Source organism: Gymnoscopelus microlampas, assembly GCF_963454915.1.
Source record: "Gymnoscopelus microlampas genome assembly, chromosome: 8".
Taxonomy (NCBI): domain Eukaryota; kingdom Metazoa; phylum Chordata; class Actinopteri; order Myctophiformes; family Myctophidae; genus Gymnoscopelus; species Gymnoscopelus microlampas.
The window spans coordinates 18,567,740-18,589,447 of record NC_139945.1 but is presented as its reverse complement, the minus strand read 5'-3'; the positions used below and the strand labels follow the sequence as shown (position 1 = coordinate 18,589,447).

The window sequence follows — 21,708 nt, the reverse complement described above, 5'->3', positions numbered from 1 at the left end:
GAGAGAGAGAGAGAGAGAGAGAGAGAGAGAGAGCAGTATATAAGAATGGGGGGGGGGGCTTTTGGGCAATTACAGTGATTAATAGCTTGAAGGCAGGAGTAACGGAGCAAGCTTAGTTAATGGAGGAGGATTAAGAATTATTACTGCTGAATTGGACTCAGAGAGGCTCAGAACACCCAGTGAGAGTTTAGCCACAGAGGGTCATAAAGAAGAACCAGTATCCAGAGGGGATAACCTTGGTGTATTACAGAGAGAGAGAGAGAGAGAGAGAGAGAGAGAGAGAGAGAGATGGGAATGCAGAACAGTGTGACAGAGTCATTTATAGCAGGGGATCGGCCAAAAGTCTTTTGTGAAAGATTACAAATTCTGTTCAGTCTTTTCTCCAATCCTCTCAATCCGTTCTGGTTTTGTCCTTTATGTTCTTCTGGGAGTACAGCTCTAACTTTGATGTCACGCCACCTACACTGTCAAATTCTCAGTGTTCATGTAACTCTTGAGAGTGTACAAAGGTAACATTTGTACACTCTCAGCGTCACAAATGGATAAATTAGCACTGACGATTTGACTGTGTGTTCCGCTTTTGATTGAATTGACCATGGAAGTAGGATACTATTGATTTCTACTACCCATTAGCACACCTTCAGAAGGCAACGTGAAAGTGTATTAAGACACAGTACTAAGGCCTCTAGTTTGAGGGGGGTAATGTGAACCTCTTGAACTTTATCCAAAAATAGCAGATCTACAAGCGCACAACACTTGTAGATCAGCTATTCTTGGCAGAGATTTGGTGTAGACAGAAAAAAGCGGTCCAAGTACAGTTGCATCAGGTCTGTTTCACTAAGTGGTTAATAATGTGTATCAGCAGCACACCAGATTGGTTTGAAAATGTGTCACAGCAGAGGAATCTGTACAGCTGGAGGTGCAAACGGACCATAAAGGTGGGCCTAATGAAAAGGTACCCACCACAAGAACAATGAATTCTACTGACAGAGATTTACTGTGGGTTTACTGTTCATAGTGTAACGATCACAAGAACCGGAGGCAGAGATGAGATCCTCGGTTAGTGTCCATCTCAAACATAGTAATAGCAGGGTCGCTACAATATTTACTCACACTACTGGGGATGGATTGTTTATGCACACTTATAAATATTCATAAACGTATAATGTTTTACTGCACATTCATATTTATATGTATAAATGTTAATAGCTCATACTGGGAAGTGGGAACCCATTCGGTAAAAAGTTGTCTTGAGAGATTATCCTAATCCCTGTACCTTACCTGTTTACTCTTATTTTCTTATTTTTTATTCTTAGTTATTCTTAGTATCTCTTTTTCTCCGTATCTTTGCTGTGTTACTCTGTACTGCCATGGTAACCAAATTTCCCTTGTGGAATCAATAAAGGTCTGTCTATTTATCTTTTGTATTTTATGTTACCATTTTATTATGGTTCTGTGCGTCACAGCCTAGTCTACACGCTAAAGGGGAAGGGGGTGTCATATTTGCTTTATGGTTATAATGACATAGATAACATAGATATGTCATTAGTCAAACTTGCACATCATCAGTGGAATATTGCTCACACACCCACACCAGGAACCACACCACATCCACGTTGACAGACTTCTCAGTGTTGATTGACTATTTTGTCATTGCCTGAAAAAAATATAAAGAAAATCCATCTTTCAACCACCCCCCCCCCCGCCCACTTCGCCCGATCGCCAGTAGTTGCCGGCTCTCCTAGACTTTCTTTATCTTTTGGACGATGTCGCACGCGATCGCCCGAGAGTCGCCCGCTGTTAAAACGTACTGTTAGTCTTCAGTGACACTGAGGTGTTGGAGTACCAAGAAGTGCAAGCATAGTCAAAAAGGTGCTGAATCAGGGCCCCTGACAGGGTCCTGAGGACCTGAGGGTTGACAAAAGAGGAAACTCTGGCCATAAATCTGGCTCTCTTTTACTACTACTACTTTTACTACTTACTCTTTTGACCACCTTTGTAGCCATGCTTTCACCTGTCAGGTATTTGTCAAGAATACAGCCCAAATAGGTCATCTCTTCTTTGCTAGAGATAATTGTGTCATCGACTTTGACCTTGAAATCACTATAGCATCCTGGTTGGGGGCTATGAGCGGTCTCTTTAGTCACTTTGGCACTAAAGCACCAGACTTTGGTTTTCCCAGCAGTCATCATGGGGAGGAAAACATTTTTTACATTATCCGTCAAAGTACCTTGGCACTGGGCACGAGAGGAGAAGAGATGGAGGAGGGAACAGAGCTATGTAGAACAGAGGGCACAGAGCTTAAGTGTAAGTGTTCCCCATGAGAGATGGAGTGAGAGACAGAGCGTTGGAGAGAGGAGATAAGAGGGACAGAGGGAGAGGGGGTGAGAGACAGAAGGGAATGATAGACACAGGAAGAGACGAATAGGAGAGAGATGGGAGGAAAGGGGATGTGATGGGGTGGGGAGGGGTATGATGTGGAGGGCGGGGTATCACAGGGTAGGGAGTGGTGTATGAGGAGGGGTGTGGCAGCCTGGCAGGGACGGGTGTGATGGGGTGTGGAAGGGGTGTGGTTGCGCAGGGTGAGCGGGGTGGTGTGGGATTCGGCAGGGTGTCGGGTGGTACAGGATGGGGTGGGTACCGGGTATGGGGTTTGTGGGGAGTGGTGTGGTGTGGTGCAGAATGGGGTGAGATGGTAAGGGGTGGGTTGTAGCCTATCCCTGCAGTGGTGGGTACGCTGATGGACCCTTGCTCCTGAAGGACCGAATGATTTATTAACGGGAGAAGTGGCATGCAGGGCAGCCAGGCGAGCGCTGATTAACTGAGGGAGTGAGCGAGGACAAGCACCCGTCTATAATTCATTACTCCTGAGGAGCGCCGTGATGGAAAAAAATCTATATACTCGTTTTTGGTTTTTTTTTGTCTTTTTTCAATATTTTACCTTTGCAAATAAATGGAAACCGTTGTTCTACTTAGTTCACTCATATCTTGTGTACACGTAGTGGCTGACTATTACATTCTATTGAGGCTGTACTGTGCGGCCAAGGTCAAAATTATAACAATATACTATTTTTTTTTGCTTTGCTCAATATTTTGCCTTTGCAAATAAATGGAAACCATTGTTCTACTTAGTTCACTCATATCTTGTGTACACGTAGTGGCTGAGTATTACATTCTATTGAGGCTTTACTGTGCGGCCAAGGTCAAAATTATAACAATAATATTAGTATTAGGATATGCATGTGTTGGTTTGTGAAGAAAAGATAACAGCGGCTCCGTATATAAATTATGTAATTGTCCAATGTATGGAGAGAAATAGAGACACTCTTCCAAGGTGTATAGATCTAATGCATGCAATCACTTAAACCTACTTAGTTGACCGGGGCTCTACTTGGTCCGCTCCTTTTCCTCCTCTACACCAAATCGCAGATCTACAAGCTCACAACACGTCCTTATGTGATGAGTTGTGAGCTTGTAGATTTTCACCAAATGTTTGCTATATCTATATTGATGATCTCACCAGTGGTCGTGACAAGAGGTCATTTGTGTTCCTAGACAGAAAGCATGGCTGAATATAGTGGAGATCTGTATAACTGCTCGCTATGACAACGCACATGGTCGAAAGCACGTGTTATGTACACAGGTGCGCATGCGCGCGCGCACGCGCACACACGCACACACGCGCGCACACACACACACACACACACACACACACACACACACACACACACACACACAGTATAGGGGTCTCCCTCACATGCAGTTAGCTGGATGTCACATGCGGTGCCTTGCACTCCCAGGCAGTAAACTGTCACTGTGCCATGGTGGGCTGCCATATATCTGCTGTATATACTGTATACAGTAAGACACAAATGATACAGTATGTACTCATTATGGTTGCATATGTCACTTCATGACACGTCCCGCACGGCTGCACACACGTATAGGCATGCATATATATACAGACACGCCCATAAACACACACACACACACACACACACACACACACACACACACACACACACACACACACACACACACGTTCCAACCTGCTGTCCCGATTTTGGGCTTGTCATTATAGGCAAGAATTTTCAATAATTTCATAAAATGAAAAACATGTATAAAATGTTCAAAAATAGCATCAAAAATTGCCGATCTGCAAGCTCACATCAGCTATTTCTGCTATTCGGCGTACAGCAAAGTATAGAGGGCATAACCAAACGAAGTGTCCCTATTCTGGGGTTAACATTCACCAAAATACCAAATCTCTTTGCTATTTTCGGCAAAGAGATTTGGTGTAGATGCAAAATAGGAGGGGGCCGGTCTAATATACTGTAGACTCCTGGGGGATTCCGGTCAATGAAGCATACAGTATTTAGGGTTTTAAGTGGTCTTAACGTATACCCAGCCCCACCAGCACACTGACCGGCACACTTGAGCTCAGACCCTCCTGCTGTTCTGTTATGATATGAGATGACAGAGGAGACATTGACAGAAGCTCTCTATGGAAGCGGAACACGGGAGAGCGCTCGATACTTAAAAGTTAAACATACAACATAGATGACCCTGGGGTCCACCTGTCAGTGTGAGTGAAGCGTCATATCTGCAATGATGTGTGTGTGAGAGCGAGAGAGAGAGAGAGAGAGAGAGAGAGAGAGAGAGAGAGAGAGAGAGAGGAAAACAGAAACAAAGGCTTGTGGGTGGAGACTGTTGCTGTGGAGACAGAGGACAGAAGAAGAGGGGGCATACCCATATTTACATTTCAACATATTCAGCATTTAGCTGACGTTCTTAGCCAGATATATTAAAGTTGCAAACTGTACATTTTGTGTCCTAACCAGGATTTTAATCTACCACCAAGCCAAGACGGAAACCCCATAGCCACCCGTAGAACATATTTGGAGATTGACTTCCTTGGCCTACCGGCCAGGAAATTCGAAGCTGATCTGTCCCATAATTTGTGAGAGACACACACACACGCACGCACGCACGCACTCGCGCACGCGCGCACACACACACACACACACACACACACACACACACACACACACACACACACACACACACACACACACACACACACACACACACACACACACACACACACACGTGCGTTAGGGTGCTAATGTCCCCCAAAGAGTGAATAAAGAATTGCTATACTAAGAATATAGGTATTCTTGAGGCATTTGTACCCTAATAAATTCTACCTTTTGCGTTTAAAAGATACACTTTCCTGGAGAAGAATGTGTTGCAGCACTTCATTCTTCCATGCTGTTCTATTATCATCATCATTACAATAGTTATTGTGTTGTGTAATAGTAGGCCTAGATATTTTAACTAATGTTTTTTTTAATATAATTTCATGGATCTTACTTGTATTTTGTTTATTTCATCTCTTTCCTTCCTTCCTTCCTTCCTTTCTTTCTTTCTTTCTTTCTTCCTTCCTCCCTTCTCATTTCTGTTGTGGAGACTTCTTCACCTCAGTAACCCTAATAATAAATGGTCCAGCATGCTGGCAGCCACAGCTGTTATAATGGAGCACATTTTCAGCGGTTGAGCAGTTTATGGATTATCCCAGCATTCCTCTGACAGGTACGCCATCACACCAAGCTTAAAGCTTAGCTATTCCATTCTCCATCTCCCTATTTTCCCCTCGCTTGCTCTCTTTTCTGCCTCTCGTTTTTTTTATTTTATTTTGCATTCAGTGTTTTCATTCCTCCCACTGCCTCTCCAGCTCAGCACAACTGTCTTTTCCATCATGGACAATAAAACTTGGCTCTCAAAGAGAAGCCTGTATGGTATATTTAACCACTTGAACCCTAGCACCCCTATGCTGGTGTGAAAGGAACATGCTTGGGTGGAAACCTCATATGTCCAAAACTGTCACTTTTCAGTATTCAAATTCAAAAGCTTGTGTGTGATGCTGTAGTATGATCAAGTAGGGAGTTAATATAGGAAATAACACAAAAAGTTAGAATAGAGACAAGAGGTTTCTGCCCGACAGCAACGATATGTAATCGTACAAAATATTGCGTTGGGACGCGTTGTGAGTTTGTAGGGGGGGGGGGGGGGGTCAACTAAGTATTAGTAGAGGGCTTAAAGGGATAGTTCACCCCTAAAATGACTTCTTTTCTACCGATTAGTCACCCCATGGTGACTTGAATTCATGGATATTTTCTTGTTTTTGTCGCAATCCTATAAGCCAATAATTTGATGACCAGCGGACCGGTAGGCAGCGGTTCCGGTAGGAGACACAAAGGAGACTCTTTGTGTCTCCTACCAGAACCACTGCCGGTCATCAAATTACTGGCTTAGAAATGCGACAAAAACAAAAAAATATCCATGAATTCAAGTGTCCATGGGGTGACTAATCGATAGAAAAGAAGTCATTTTGGGGGTGAACTATCACTTTAAGTGGTTAACAACAGATCATTTTAAACGCTGGAAATTCAACTAAAAAAAACACTGTACCTTTGTTATAATTTGGCATTCTCATATACAATACATTTCCCATACTCAGTCATTTCCCATACTGAGGGATGTGATGAGTGGAAGTAGACAGTCCAAACTCACCCAAGCTCTGTATAAACAAATACAGGGACACGTCTTCCATATTATTTAACATTTAACAATGGTGAAAGGCTTCCAGAGCATTGCAATTATACCTGGATTTGAATGCTAGACATTTGCCATGTACGTTTAGAGGGCAGTATTGTATAAGTAGGTCTACAGACATTTTAAGTAATTTCCATATAATTATATATAGAAAAGCAAGTGATATTGTTGTGTAGATATGGACTAGAATGTAAATATCTGAGGCTGTCCCTTATCTGTTGTCCTACCTTTAAACAGGCGTGTCGAACAGCAAGCATGGATGTCAGGATCTGATGGGCCCCGAACGTCACCTTCAATAACGGCCAACGCATCTCAAGGCATGCGGAAAGGCGTAGGGAGTGTGTGTACAAGCGTGATTTAGTTTTCATGTGTGTGTGTTTGTATGCATATGCATTTACTTGTGTGTCTGCATACAAATGGATAGGAATGAGCATGGGTGAGTGCAGTGATGGGGGCAGTCAGGAGAAATTGAACAGTGGAGAATGAGAATGAAGAGAGAGAAAAAAAGAGAGAGACAAATAGAGAGAAAAAATGAGAGAGGACAAGATATAAAATGAAAGGTGACGGTGCAAGACTGCTGCAGACGTGAGCTAGAGTGTGCTGCTCGTTCCAAAGTGAAACAGGCTGGCTGACAGCCACCGCGTCAATAACAGTCCATTCTGCTCCATCTTGGTAATAATGGGCCTTCAATGAGCCATCAAATGAGTTCTGCTTCAACAAGAAACACTATTCAGCACAAAACTCTGGCCTGCTGCTGCTGACTGCTGCACGTGCACGTGCACACGCACACGCACACGCACACGCACACGCACACGCACACGCACACGCACACGCACATATGCACACACACACACACACACACACACACACGCACACACACACGCACACGCACACGCACACGCACACGCACACGCACACGCACATATGCACACGCACACACATATGCACACACACATGTGTGAGTACGGACGCAGACACACACACACACACACACACACACACACACACACACACTGTACGCACACCGATTGTTGAGGGGGTGAAGACAGGATGCATAATTTCAGAAAAAAACACTTAAGCCCTTTTTTGTTTAAGCGGAAAATAGCAGATCTAAAAGCTGTGAGCTTGTAGATCTGCCGTTTTAGCTATTTTTGAAAATAATTACGTTGGTGGCCACCAAGAAATGTCCAATTCCATTAACAAAAAAGGATTTAATGCGTTATTTGGGAATGATAGGATATTACAGAAGTTTCTGCAGAAACATTTCGTCAGTTGTAGCACCTCTTACTGATCTTCTGAAGTCTAAAGTAACGTTTATTTGGTCAGATAAGGCTCAGTGTGCTTTTGAAAATGTAAAAGCTCTTCTGTGTTCTTCACCTGTTCTGGCAGCACCTCAGTTTGACAAATGCTTTTTGTTGCAGGTTAGGTTGCCAGTTACGTGGGGGCAGGAGCGGTCTTGTTACAAGCGGATGATAGTGGGGTGGAGAAACCACTAGGGTTTTTTTTCAAAAAAGTTCCCAATTCCTATCAGGTAAACTATTCGGTCATTGAGAAAGAAGCCTTGGCCTTAGTTTGGGGATTGCAGCATTTTGATGTGTATATTAGCACTGGGAGTCCTCTGGAGGTATACACAGATCATAATCCCCTTACCTTTCTCCCTTCCTTACAAAACCCAAATCAGCGTTTGATGAGGTGGGCATTATTTTTGCAGCCATACAATTTGGACATTCGGCATATAAAAGGCCATGAAAATGTAATGGCTGATGCCCTTTCCCGTGCATTCTAGTGTAAGGCTCTGGGTTATTTACAGTTAACCTATATTTTTGTGTCTGCAGTTCTTTGGTCCTCAGGAGGCAGCCATTTATGGTGTTGGATGCATTGTAAGCCATGTCTGAGTCACACACCTGATCAACATCTGACGCACTTGGACAACACTGAGATGGGAAGGTTTCCAAGTTGCTGTTGTAATATGGAGAACCAATGAAGTCTGTGTAGTTGTAGACTCCACAGCAACCTAGCCTGGTCATAGTCCCACTCCAAAGCTGTGTGACTTCTACCTTGGCCCCATAGTATGTTTTAATGTTTTCCACTGCTTTGGTGCCCACCTGGTTCATCAACTCCTCTGTCATTGGATTGAATCCCAGGATTACCCCTGCTCGGGTTCCCTATGAGGTGGGCGGGTGCATTTCGCCTTTCCGACGTTAACGAACCCTATACCTAACCCTAACCCTAACCCTAACCGCACGCGGAAGCCACTAGTCGGAGTGGCGAGATGTCGGAATGGAAGGAGCACCCCGAGGTGGGCATTATTTTTGCAGCCATACAATTTGGACATTCGGCATATAAAAGGCCACGAAAATGTAATGGCTGATGCCCTTTCCCGTGCATTCTAGTGTAAGGCTCTGGGTTATTTACAGTTAACCTATATTTTTGTGTCTGCATCCATCTATTTACTCTGTCACTCATCACTCTTAAAAATGCTCCTACAGGTCTCAAGGTTACTGAGCTGGTGGTTGAATGGATGGGTCAGGTATTAGTATGATTGATGAGTAACTGTGAAGTTGAATCAAATGTTACGGAGTACCTGGTTGGTCTCCTATCTTATGGGGGGTGTGATGACCCATTCTATTTGTGTGTAGTGTTGCTGTGATTCTAATCATAGATATAGAAACCTAGATACCTCATTGGCCTCTACAGTTCATTGGAGCGACGTGCTTGGTATGGTGGCCACCATATTTCCGGGGGACGGGCACTGGCCAATCACAGCGAGTTGACTACTGGCCAATCACAGTGCGTCTTTTCCAGGACTTGTCAGAATCTAGTTGTCCCGCCCCCACCTTCCTCTGATTGGCCTACCAAACGCCCCCTTCTGTGACGCACACGGAAGTTTCCAGCTGGCCCCCACAAGCATAGAGGAAGCGGAAGTGCGTCCGAGATACACACGCTTCAGAGCCAGAGGAGGCGTCTACCTTTATATGTCTATGATTCTAATGGTGTTCCGTTTCTGTGTAGGAGGAGGGGACCAGCCTGCAGGGGTGTGCCTAGAGGACGAGGCACACCTGACTCCAATCATCTGCTGGAGTATTTAAGCAGGCTGGTCAAGGCCTATTTGCCTCTCTCTCCTACACACGAAACATTGTTTGCTTTTGGTTCCTTCTGAATTTAGTTCTACTTTGTTTTGCACCTTGCACATACGCTACATTTTCACACATCCATCCATACATGCACTATACTACTGATACAACTGACTATCCACACCACATGTTAATTAAGTATTAGTTTCTGTTTCTTTGAGTTATCAATAAATACATTTAAAGTTAATCCTGTGTGTCGTCTCCCACTTTTGTCATGATGTGATTCAGTTCATGACAAGATCATAAATCGGGGGGGGAAAAAACGTTTTAACTAAAGTAGCTACCCTGATTTACAGCAGTGCTAACTAGAACTCAGTAGAGAGCAAATCTCTGCCAGGACTAGGCACGCCCTACATCCCTCCAGCTTTCTGTCTGTCCGGGTCTGTGATGACAATGTTTTGGGTTTGTGTATGAAAAGAGATGGGGCGATGGGAGGAAGGGCTACAATAAAGGACATGGTCATGACAGTGCAACCAGCGACAGGCTGTATGGAGACTATTTGGTCAGTTGCCCAAATATGTCATTATGTCATAAATCAGTGGTTCTCAACCTTAAAATCTTGAAGTCATTCGCAGCCCAGCACACCCATCGGTGTCACGATCTTGGCCTCTGCCACCCACTGCCCTGTGTGGCATGATAGTTATATTATACAACTAGATTCTGAGAAGTCCCAGAAAAGACGCGCTGTGATTGGCCAGTAGTCACATTGAGTGGCAGCTGGGACAAACGCTCACCCCAAAACATGATGTACGATTCGATTCTGTGCCTATCGGTACGTAACTCGGACGGCGCTGAGTCAGCTCAAGCGAACTTCGCAACGTTCGGCACGGCGACTCGCTCGCTTTAGCTCACTCGGCGGTGCCTCTCGTGGCTCAGGTTCGCACTAGCTTTGTCGTAACATTGTCTGATGGGGGGGGGGAAAGTGAGACTGCAGTGCCGACCCTGCAGCCTATAGAGTACTATGTATTCCGTGTCGTAGATTCGCTGTTTTAAAAAAAAAAGTTATTTTTGGGGACTTTGCTTGACATAATTAATAGACACAAAATGGATAGAGGAAACAGTAGAGAGAGACCAGGGGAGCGACACACAGCAAACAGCAGTCTGCCCTCGAACTAGGTGTCTAGGTGACTAGCTGTCAGGCATTAGAGCCTATGTGGTACGCGCCCTAACCATTTGGCTATCGTGGGTGACCGGTGACCGTTTTTCTTATGTTTATCTGAATGTATCGTTTTGGCCTGTGGATCCGATATAGCCTAACGATAATTCTCTTCATAATAAGAGTCTTCCTCAGGCTGTCACGTAGCCTAGACTACCTGCATACATGCTTCCAAAGAATGACCATTCTTCTCCAGTTTTGTATTATTAGTGTTATTTTATTTTGCAGTAGAGGGTCATGGAGACAGCCATGGCACACACCTCCAGAACTCCAATGCCCAGGACCATTAATGCAGAATTCTTTATGTTGTTTTCAAACAGTTCTTTGGTCCTCAGGAGGCAGCCAGTTACGGTATTGGATGCATTGTAAGCCATGTCTGAGTCACACACCTGATCAACATCTGACGCACTTGGGCAACACTGAGATGGGAAGGTTTCCAAGTTGCTGTTGTAATATGGAGAACCAATGAAGTCTGTGTAGTTGTAGACTCCACAGCAACCTAGCCTGTCCATAGTCCCACTCCAAAGCTGTGTGACTTCTCTGTTGGCCCCGTAGTATGTTTTAATGTTTTCCACTGCTTTGGTGCCCACCTGGTTCATCAACTCCTCCGTCATCGGATTGAATTCCAGGATTACCCCTGCTCCGGTTATCATCGCTATGAATGCCATCAACACTGAGACAAAGAACAGGAGCAGAATACCCTTGCTTAATTTGATCGCAACACAACAGCCCAGGAAACCAATAATGAGCAGGACCCCTCCCACAGCCATCAGTAGGTAACTCAGATTCAGGAGCTGGTTGAGCTCTTCCGGTACATCCTCGATTTGATCGAGAATGCCCAGGTTCAGGGATGGAGACACCCTCATCCAGATACCCAGGAACAGGGGGGCAGCCCCTGCCAGAAAGATGATGCCATTAAATACAAACATCATGCATTTAAGGAGGAATTTCAAACACCTCATCTTCTTGCAGCTTGCTTTGCTGAAGTTGGTGTTTCCCCCTATAGGCCTATACGAGTCCTTTGAAATCCCTGTTGATTCCTATGCTTGAATGACTTTGCAGTTTGCACACATCTCAGAAGTATAACGATACGGCTGACAGGTGGGAATGGGCTAGAACCTTGCTAAATAACCCGATGACTGATGTCATATACTTACGTCGTAGATAACTGACATCATAGACCGGTCCCGCATCACCTTCGAGTGTAATCAATATTTATTGGTCATGTATATTGCATACATGTAGACAGCATGTCTTTTTCTTTCTATAAGGCATAACTCATTAGATAATTTGACATGAATCCAGAACGTTATTAAAAATGTATGAATTCCCTTACAGACATCTAAAGCAGCTCGTTATAAACAATGTTGTCAGTTATCCCTCTCATTGCCCACAATAGAAACGTTCAAACTGGTAGTTCTCTTTCCACTGGAGAAGGCAGTGTACAGCTGGCCATGAAGTAGGTAGATGCCTTGTTCATTCTCTTGCACCTGGCCTTTGTTGATGGTGATTGAGAAAGCCAGCATGGCACAATCATCACTCTGGGTGTAAAATGTCTTGCCACCTTATAACAACGGTGCCCACATGATGGGACCAGCTCAGGTTCTCGATGATGTGAACCCAGTGGAAACTGTAGCTGCTCACTGTCCACTGCAGCCCTGCTGATGTGAGTGGGGACATGTGCTCCATGCAGCTCCATGTACGGCCAATCTTTATCAACTAGAGTAGACCAATTAATGTATACTTTCATTTACACTTTAATTTGCTTTATTTTGATTATATCATATTGTGTCTGCTTTATTTTCATTATATTAATTCTATGTTCTACTAAATCATACATTTCTTAGACAATAAAGTGATTTCATTAGAACATAATATTTAGAAATGGCATGAAATATAGCAGCCTAGTAGAACAAATTGTTTTTCATATTGGGCTCAAAGTAATTGAGATTGTTTGGTGTTGAAGCCATATTTGACTATGCACTGACACCTACTGGTCAAGGGTGGTAAAAACAAGCACAGAAGTGGAAACCACAGATTAGAAGCAGACACAATCTGTTGTTTTGCTTTATCAATTTTATTGAATAGCTTGGTACAGTAATTGCTTATTCCCTAGGTAGGGGTTCAAGGTTAGTTGCAGCAGAGCAGTCCATAAACAACTTCTTGTCTGTGAAAAAAGTTAAATGTTGCATTCCAACACACTCATTCTCCAACTGTGAGGAATTACAATAAAAAAGTGGCTTCTAGTTTCATTGTTACGAGTAACATACAGATCTTCACAAGGTTTCCCTAGTGAACATGTCATGGGGGGAAGGAATTCCAACTTCCACATAGCATTAACCATCACTGTAATCAAGGGAGAGAGACACAACTGGGCGAATGGAGAGATTCAACCCTCCAGCACCTTTCATCTCACTAGATCTGGTCCAACTTGCCTAGCAAGAAATATCCAATAGTGTGAATAAACCATGGATATCTTGTAATCCCTAAATCATTTTGTCAAAACAACCAACCGCAATGAATACTGACAGATGTGTCTCCTTCAACATGGCTTCGCTCCCAGATTTAATCAAACTAATGGCTGTTCTTAAGGTCCCCCCTCCCCCAGCACAGCCCTTTTCATAGTTTATACAGACACATTTAATTGGATCCCATCCCATTAAAACAATGAGCTGTAAAGCCTAGGCCTAATTAGGTCAAGTCGGATGCTATGGCCAGGCAAGGAGAAGACCCCCACGGTGTTGATGGGGGAAAAAAAACAGAACGTTGGTCCCCCGAAAAGGTCTGATTGTCTTCTGTGGCAAATGTGATCAGCATTGATTTCTTTAAAGGACACTTAGCAGAGCGATTTAGGTCGAACCTTTGGGAAAAGCTGTAAGAAAGAAAGAAAGACAGAAAGAAAGAAAGACATAGTCATTATCGTGAGTGTGAAATGTTCCATCCATTCTTGATAACATAAATATTCAACATTATGATCATAATATATCAAATCATATCATCACTTCACATCACTATGCTATTTCTTCCAACATCTTACCCCAAAGTAGTTGTTAGGGACGAAGCCCTCTCGGCCGCAGAGCGACGCCCACCACCAGTGCACCCCCTCGGGCTTCTGGAGGATGGTCACCATGTCTCCCTCCTTGAAGCTCAGTTCATCTGGAGCCTGGGCCGGGTAGCTCCACAGAGCGTACAGCACACCACTGTTCTCTACGCCCATCGCCTCCTCCACACCTAATTTCACACAAAGGTAGCGTATAGCATGATCCAATCTGTTGTACGGTAATATGCCTGTGGCTTGGCTCACGTCCCAGTATCTGTGCATTATCTTATAACTCATACTTAAACACTGTTAATCCCTGCTATGCCCCGTTTTATACTTGTCTTGCTATGGTGTCGCACGGCTAAAATAGCTCACAACGCGTCGCATCACGTTTTGAATTGAATTGAACATTTGTATTGGCATTTTACACAGTACACAGTCCAACAATTAAAAAATGTCAATCTAATAAGCATTGGGAGCTTATAGATGCAATGGTTTGTGCACATATACGTTCTCTGTGTGTGTTTAATGAAGTTCAGAACTAGGTGTGTCAGTCAGCCATGAGCTGCCAAGTCTCACCCTCTGAGAGTGAGAGTCACACAATTTAGCCTCTTCACACGCCTCACGCCACACTTACCATTTCACACGCTTTTTCCCCCCTCTCACTACTTTATAATATTTTCTTGATTTAATTATATATTTCCATAACTTGTTGCTTGAGGCTTGCCGTAGTGGATGATATGTTTTAGGACAACGGTTCCATTTCTTAATGGAGAGGTGCGCTTCACAGCTAATAGAGAATTCAAAATGTTAAGAATCGGTTCAGAATTGAATGAGTATACGGCTATAGTTAAATATGAAGCTCTTTCTGCTATAAATATGATTCCATGCGTTCTGCGCCGCCCGTTGGCTGCGACGTTTCCTTTTTGCCACACATCTACACTTCATGGAGTACATTCTTTTACTCGTGCATGTGATGACACTAAAGTCTCACTCCTAGATTTTCCTGAAACTTGGCAGTCCTGATTTTACCCGCCTAATACCCTACAAATTACACATACCACTACCCACACATGGTGGTTTGACCATACAGTAGAGACGAACAACTAGCCAATTACAATCTGACTGTCCCGCCAGGATATGGTGACGTAGCCTGGCATGGTTGGCCAGACTATATCACTTAGAGCTATGATTTAGCTCTGGTAGATTTGTCTGGTTTCCAGGCTAATGGTTAATGGTGTGTGTGTGTGTGTGTGTGTGTGTGTGTGTGTGTGTGTGTGTGTGTGTGTGTGTGTGTGTGTGTGTGTGTGTGTGTGTGTGTGTGTGTGTGTGTGTGTGTGTGTGTGTGAGAGTTTGAGCTTGATCTCCTCACCCCTCAAGAAGTTGACACATTCCTCGTAGCCCACGGCGTAGGGGTCGCACTTCTGGGAGGCGGTGGCTCCGTCGCTCTCCGTCATGGCCATGACCGCAGCACCGTTCCTCACCAGGAACTCGCACAGTATACGGTCGTTACAGGAGGCTGCACAGTGCAGGGGGGTCCTAGAAAAGCAGGAGGGAGGAGGGGGACACCAGACATTTAACTCTGAGAGACATGGTTCCATTTGTTTTCCTACAGAATCTTCTCGTGAGAACACGAGGATTCTGGTGGTCATTCGGGATTCATAGAACCGTAGTTACATACGTTACTATCATTCTATTTCATCCCTGCTGACCTTCAGAGGCGGTGCTTTAAAGCACAGAATGACTTATACCAGCAAAGTCACAAGGAATTACAAACCTCAAAGAGTAGAATCGGAGGATTCTCGTAAGAGGACCATGCCCAATGATTGGGGAGTGGCAACATTCACCCAATAGAACCTGGAGAACGTGCCGGTGATGGCCATGGGGCCGCGGCACAGATATCTTCCAGGGGTACTCCTCTCAGTCAAGGCAGCCCATGATGTGGGGACACTACCGTATGCTGGGGGGAGGCGGCGTGCACGCAAGCCTTTGCCAACAGAGGTTATTCTATGATACAAACTCAAATATGATTTGAACGTTGTCTTAGTGCGGATACTACCGCTAACAACAGTAACCTACCTTTCGTCCGGAGAGGGAAACAAGACCCTTCATTACGGCAAAAGAAATCGGACCCCACAGCGTCCGCGTGAAATAAACTCACGTTCATAGATGAGATAAGTCACAGTTCCTGGAGGGTGAGCGCTCGCTACTCCGACCGATACGGCCACAGAACTACTTGCGACTTTAATAATAAGGTAGGTAGCATAATAATGCATTGTATAATGATACATTGTAGCTCAATACAAAGTTTGCAAACTGTGCACGAGAAGAAAAAAGGAGAAGATCCCTTCATGGCCCCCGGTAGATATAGTCTCTTCCGGGTCATCTAGGGGTCACAAGTGACATCGTTGGTATTAACATACTCGAAGTGCGTATGCGTGAAGGGAATATTCAGTGCTTTAAAGCACCGCCGCTGGCGGTTAGCAGGAATGAAATAGAACTGTCTTGCCTTGCATTAAGGGTCCATTTCATTCCTAACTTTCAATGATTTAGCTGGGGACCCCCTGGAAACCCCTAAAGGACCCCCCGGGGTCCCCGTACCCCAAGTTGAGAGCCACTAGTGACATCCACCCAATGACCCAAAGGTATCCTGGACTGACTCATCTACTTCCAATTAAAAAGACACACTAGAATGGATCACAATGTTACACAAAGTAGCGAACCACTGGTTTAGTGACATCCACCCAATGAGACAACGGTATCCTCGACTGACTCATCTACTTCCAATTAAAAAGGCACACCAGAATGGATCACAATGTTACGCAAAGTAGCAGAACAGCACTTCTCCTCCACCGCTCAGTGGAATGTAAACAGAGGTGAAAGGAGAAGGTGTTTACCAGCCGTGGCTGTCTGGGGTGCTGACGTTGGCTCCGATACGAACCAGGAAGTCCACGACATTGTAGTGGCCCCCGCAGATGGCGTTGTGGAGGGCGGTGATGCCCTCGTCATTGGGCTGGCTGGGATCACTCATCTGTGGAAAGCATCCGGTACAACGTATGAATCCACTGTGCTTTTATCACGCTGAACGCTGAAGCTTCAAATATACGTAATTGAGGTTATATGTTTACAGTTTAGGCACTTAACCAGAGCGATTTATGTGTGAGCTCAGAATACATTTTATGAACCAAATATAGTGCACAGAAAACAATTAAGTGCAACAAAGTAGGCTAACTAGGATACCAGGTAAACATCAAACCTAGATGTACAAAATCCACCCCCTCTCAAGTTGAGAGTGGGTGGATTGGAGTTCACAAACTGATCATGTCACTTAGTGGTGGGCGGGGCCCAATCTGAGCTTAGTTTGGTTCAGCTGGGGTGGGCCTATATAAACTCAGGTTGAACTAACAGACCAACATTTTGTCTGTCTAGAGATTCACTGCAAGAAAACACAGCTATGTGAGCACTTCCGATGCATTATAAGTACGTTTGTTTTCTGTTATTAGACTTATGTTCCTTGGTTTAATTTGTTTGATAGACACTTATGCTGATCTGTTTATGCTTTCTGTTTGTTTAAGTTACTGATTGTTTCTGTTTTCACTCCTATTTAGTTAAATCATCATCACCACCATATCATCATCATCATCATCACATGTGTTGTACCAACTCGCAATAAAACCACTTTCAACTATCAATCCTGGTCTGGTCAAACTGCTCTTGTCGGCATACTGGTGTCGGGGTGAATAATTTAGCCATGCAGTGAAATCTCTACCAGAGATACAGACATTTTACGCTAGAATCTTCCTAAACAACATGCTTCACATGTGTGAGGCAAAAAAGAAAAGAAATAATCAAAACAGCTTAACATTTGTGAACAAGTAACCAACATATAAGTCTGCATAGAATAACCAGTATCTAGCCAAAATGCGACAAGAGGTGATACAAGGAAAGAGGGTGAGGGTGAGGTGGAGTCTGAAGAGGTAGTGCAGCAGAAAAAATAAATAACACATAAGTATCTTTCACTTAATAAAATAGGGAGTACCACAGTGGCCTCTTTTTTTGGTTTTCATTTACAGTACATTTAATTTAGGTAAGGCAAAGGTAGCGTGGAAACCAGATGATGATATTAGCCTGGCCATGCCTGCTAAGGCAAAGGCACACTGTTGAAATCATGTAAACTTAAGTTGTGTTGAAAAGAAAAGATTTAACTTCTTCTGGGTGAACATACATACAAATCCCCCGCTGAAAGCGTGCATCTCGTGCAATGCAAGCCTCCATTAAAATTAATGGTTTCCAGTCACGCCGCAACTACAAAGCAACCCGCGGCTGGTGAAAAATGCAGCATGAAGCACTGATGCATGTACACTGTACATGTATAACTGTACATGTACACTGTATATTGGTGCACGTGCGTAAATATACTGTACAGTATACATTTATGCATTGCACGTGCACCAGTGTTTCTCCTGGGATGTTTACTACTGGTGTGTGTCAGTGTGACAGCATGGTGTGTTGCAGTACAGCAACATTGCTACATGACGGCCAGCCACTCCACCCACACCACAGTTTGTGTCCCAAGAAAGTCTATTCTTTCGTAACACACTGCATCTCGCAATCTCTATGTCTGTCATATTCCCTACAAACGTATTATAGCAGTGGTTCTCAACCAGTGGACCGGGGACCACCACTGGTCCTCGAGGGGGTTCCAGGGGGTCCCCAGCTAAAAGTAGTTAACATAGCATCACAACCATATTTTATACTTTGGCTATTCAAAAATAGCAGATCTACAAGCTCATAGCGCGGCCGCGCTACGAGCTGCTATTTTTGAAAAATCTCGAAAATGAGCAAATCTTTAAATACTTTTATTTATTTAAAGTTGAACATTTTGAACTCAAATCTTTGCTTCTGGGGGTCCCGGGCACAAAAGATTTTGAGATGGGGGGTCCGCGGCCAAATGTGCATCAATTTAGGGGCCCTTGGCATGAAAAAGGTTGAAAACCACTGGTATATCTAGGATCATGGAACACTGTACCTCCTGCACAGCCCTCTTCACCGTGTCCAGCTCTCCCACCAAGGACCCGTCCAGCAGCAGGACCAGGGGGCTGAGGCGAGCCCGTCTCCCAGTGCCTCTGTGCTCTCGAGAGGTCCGCCGCAGGATGGAATGATAATTCTGAGGGAGAACACACACGACACAACACGGGACTCATTAGCAGTGGTGGAAAGTAACTAATTACCTTTACTCAAGAGATTTTGAGGTATTTTTACTTTACTTGAGAATTTCCAATTACTTTTACTCCACAAGAATTATTTGAAAACTTTAGTAGATTTTTTTTTTGTTATCAATTGTTTTTATTATCATATCAACAATACAATTATGTTTGTATGGATACATTTTTCAACAAAAAATGTTAGTAGATTTGAATTGTTATTACAAAGCATACATTAACCACTTAAGCCCTATTTAAGCCATTAAGACCTGAGGGTGATTAAAACATTTTGTTCCTAAATCCTAACGCTTAAAAATATATATATATTCAAAGACTTGCACAAATGTGCACAATTTTTCACAAATAGCAGATCTACAAGCTCATAGCGTGGCACTCGGTGCCACGCTATGAGCTTGTATATCTGCTTTTTTTTTTGTGGCAGCGGTGGCCTAGTGGTTAGAGGGGCGGCCTTGATACCGGAAGGTCCCTAGTTCGATTCCCCAATTCATCACATCAATCATGAATCACCGCTGAATAGCCCTTGAGCAAGGCTTCCATGCAGGGTCCGGCTGGAAACAAGTTTCGTACTTAGTCCGACACCCTGGGTAAACAACAAACTTTGCTTTGCTTTGCTATTTTTGAATAGCCAAAGTAATTGTAAAGTGACACACAACACGTCGCGTCACGACGATTTGGTGTAGAGAGGTGAAAAAAAGGAGCAGGCCTAGGGTAGAGCCCCGGGGGACGCCTTTCAACGAAGTACAGTATATATAGGGTGTGAGTATATTTATACTTATATGTCACGTGAAAGTAGCTAAGAGGGCGCCGCGAGGACACGACACTCGGTTAACCCATTAAGACCTGAGGCCGATCCTACAGATGTCTGTTTTGTATGTTTCTATATCAGTGGTTCTCAAACATTTTCATGTCAAGGACCCCCAAAATGATATGTATTTGGCCGCCGACCACCGTCTCAATATATGTTGTTGACCCCCAGAAGCAAAGATTTGAGTTAAAGATGTTCGCTTTAAAAAAATATAGATATTGAAAGATTTGCACACGTTTTCAAGATCTTTCAAAAATAGCTGATCTACAAGCTCAAAGTGCCGCGCTATGAGCTTGTATATCTGCTATTTTTTTATAGCCAAAGTATAAAATAATGGTTTAAGACAGCGGTTACACAGATGCGTTCCCGGTTTTAATCGGTTTAAAGGATTCTCAATTATATATGTATTGCAAATAACGCCCACACACATGCTTTTGTACGTCTCACCCTGTGGTCTTGTAGGACGGGTGTGGATGTCAGTGGGGCTGGGAGGGCTGGGGGCGGATGTGCGGGACTCTCCTCTCCGTCTGATGAGCTGCTGCTCTCTTGGCCGTGCTCCTTCTTGTGGTGGGGGCCTTTCCTGCGGAACAGCTTGCTGATGAGGTGCTTGTACTGGTTGGGCTCGTAGTGCGAGGCCTTCTTCAGGGGCACGGAGTGGTGGCCGCCGGGGTCTGTCGTCTGGCCGGCCGGGGGGCCCTGGACGGACCCGCGTCTCTTCAGCGCCCGCGGGATCTCCGACCGGACGCGGAGCAGCTCCTCCATGTCGGGGAGGTCTTGGCTCTGGGTCTCGGGGGCCACCACGGGCTGCAGCCGCGTGGGGCTCAGGGGCCGTGGAGGAGCCGGGGCCGCGGCCCGCCGCTCGGCCGCCTCCCCCCTGCCCGCCTTGTCTGACGCCCTGGGCATCTCAGGAGCCACCGGGACGAGGTCAAGCCTCTCTATCTCTGCGTCCACGTCCCCAGGGTTCAGCACTGCAGACCACACACGTCGTAAACAGCATTAGACCCAAAAGAGACCCAAACTAGTGAAAATAGCAGATCTACAATGTCACAGCGGCTATTTTCACTACTTCACAGAAAAAAAAACGTATTCCATTTTTTATTTTGTTTGTTTGTTTTAATTTATCAAATTCTTGCTTATTTCTGAAAAGTTTTGATTTTGATATTTCTTTTGAAAATCCTTTGAAATAATAATTTAACCCATTAAGACCTGAGGCGATTTTTTTTCTAAATCCTAATCTAAAAAAATATATATATTTTTTTTTTTCTAAAATTGCAGATCTACAAGCTTGTATATCTGCAATTTTTGAATAGCCAAAGACATCTAAAGTGACACAGATGCGTCCCAGGTCTTAATGGGTTAAAAATAAAAAGGAAACAAAAAAGATTTACTCTTGGTCCGGGACCCACGAATGGGTCCAGACCCACTGTTTGGGAAACGCTGATCTAGGCTGAATACTAAGTGTAAAACAAGCAGCGCACGTGTAGGAAATTACTTAGGAAATACTTAATCTGTCACTGCGCTGGATATAAGACCACAGCTTAGGGCTGGTCTAAGGTGCAATCGCTTTTGTCACTGTCACAAAGATAGCAATGTGTCAGACAGACCACACCTCATTTTAATACCTACAACGCCCATCAGCGCACAGAGGACCAATAAGTACATTTGGTAATACATTTTGCAATGTGGGCGCTGAGTGTGAAAATGACTGCATTGGTTGTAAACTGGCAATGATA

At 44.3% G+C, this 21,708-nt stretch overlaps 2 protein-coding genes across 3 annotated transcripts in view; both read right to left on the bottom strand.

Annotated features, from left to right (window-relative positions):
- Positions 1 to 11,117: 11,117 nt before the first annotated feature.
- LOC311050152 (tetraspanin-1-like) lies at positions 11,118 to 11,867 on the bottom strand (the record flags this gene model as incomplete). Its single annotated transcript, XM_084064124.1, has 1 exon — positions 11,118 to 11,867. The coding sequence occupies one exon, from the start codon at positions 11,865 to 11,867 to the stop codon at positions 11,118 to 11,120; it is 750 nt and encodes a 249-aa protein (XP_083920250.1).
- A 1,092-nt stretch (positions 11,868 to 12,959) lies between these two features.
- Positions 12,960 to 21,708, bottom strand: part of ppp1r13l (protein phosphatase 1, regulatory subunit 13 like) — a 31,213-nt gene continuing 22,464 nt past the window's right edge. For both annotated transcript variants that reach the window (XM_084064243.1, XM_084064244.1), the window contains exons 8-13: positions 20,423 to 20,943; positions 18,975 to 19,112; positions 16,843 to 16,976; positions 15,318 to 15,484; positions 13,943 to 14,136; positions 12,960 to 13,777 (exon numbers count right to left, since the gene is read on the bottom strand). In XM_084064243.1, coding sequence (XP_083920369.1) covers positions 13,742 to 13,777; positions 13,943 to 14,136; positions 15,318 to 15,484; positions 16,843 to 16,976; positions 18,975 to 19,112; positions 20,423 to 20,943 — 1,190 coding nt within the window. In that variant the 3' untranslated portion in view covers positions 12,960 to 13,741. The remainder of the gene's footprint in view (positions 13,778 to 13,942; positions 14,137 to 15,317; positions 15,485 to 16,842; positions 16,977 to 18,974; positions 19,113 to 20,422; positions 20,944 to 21,708) is intronic.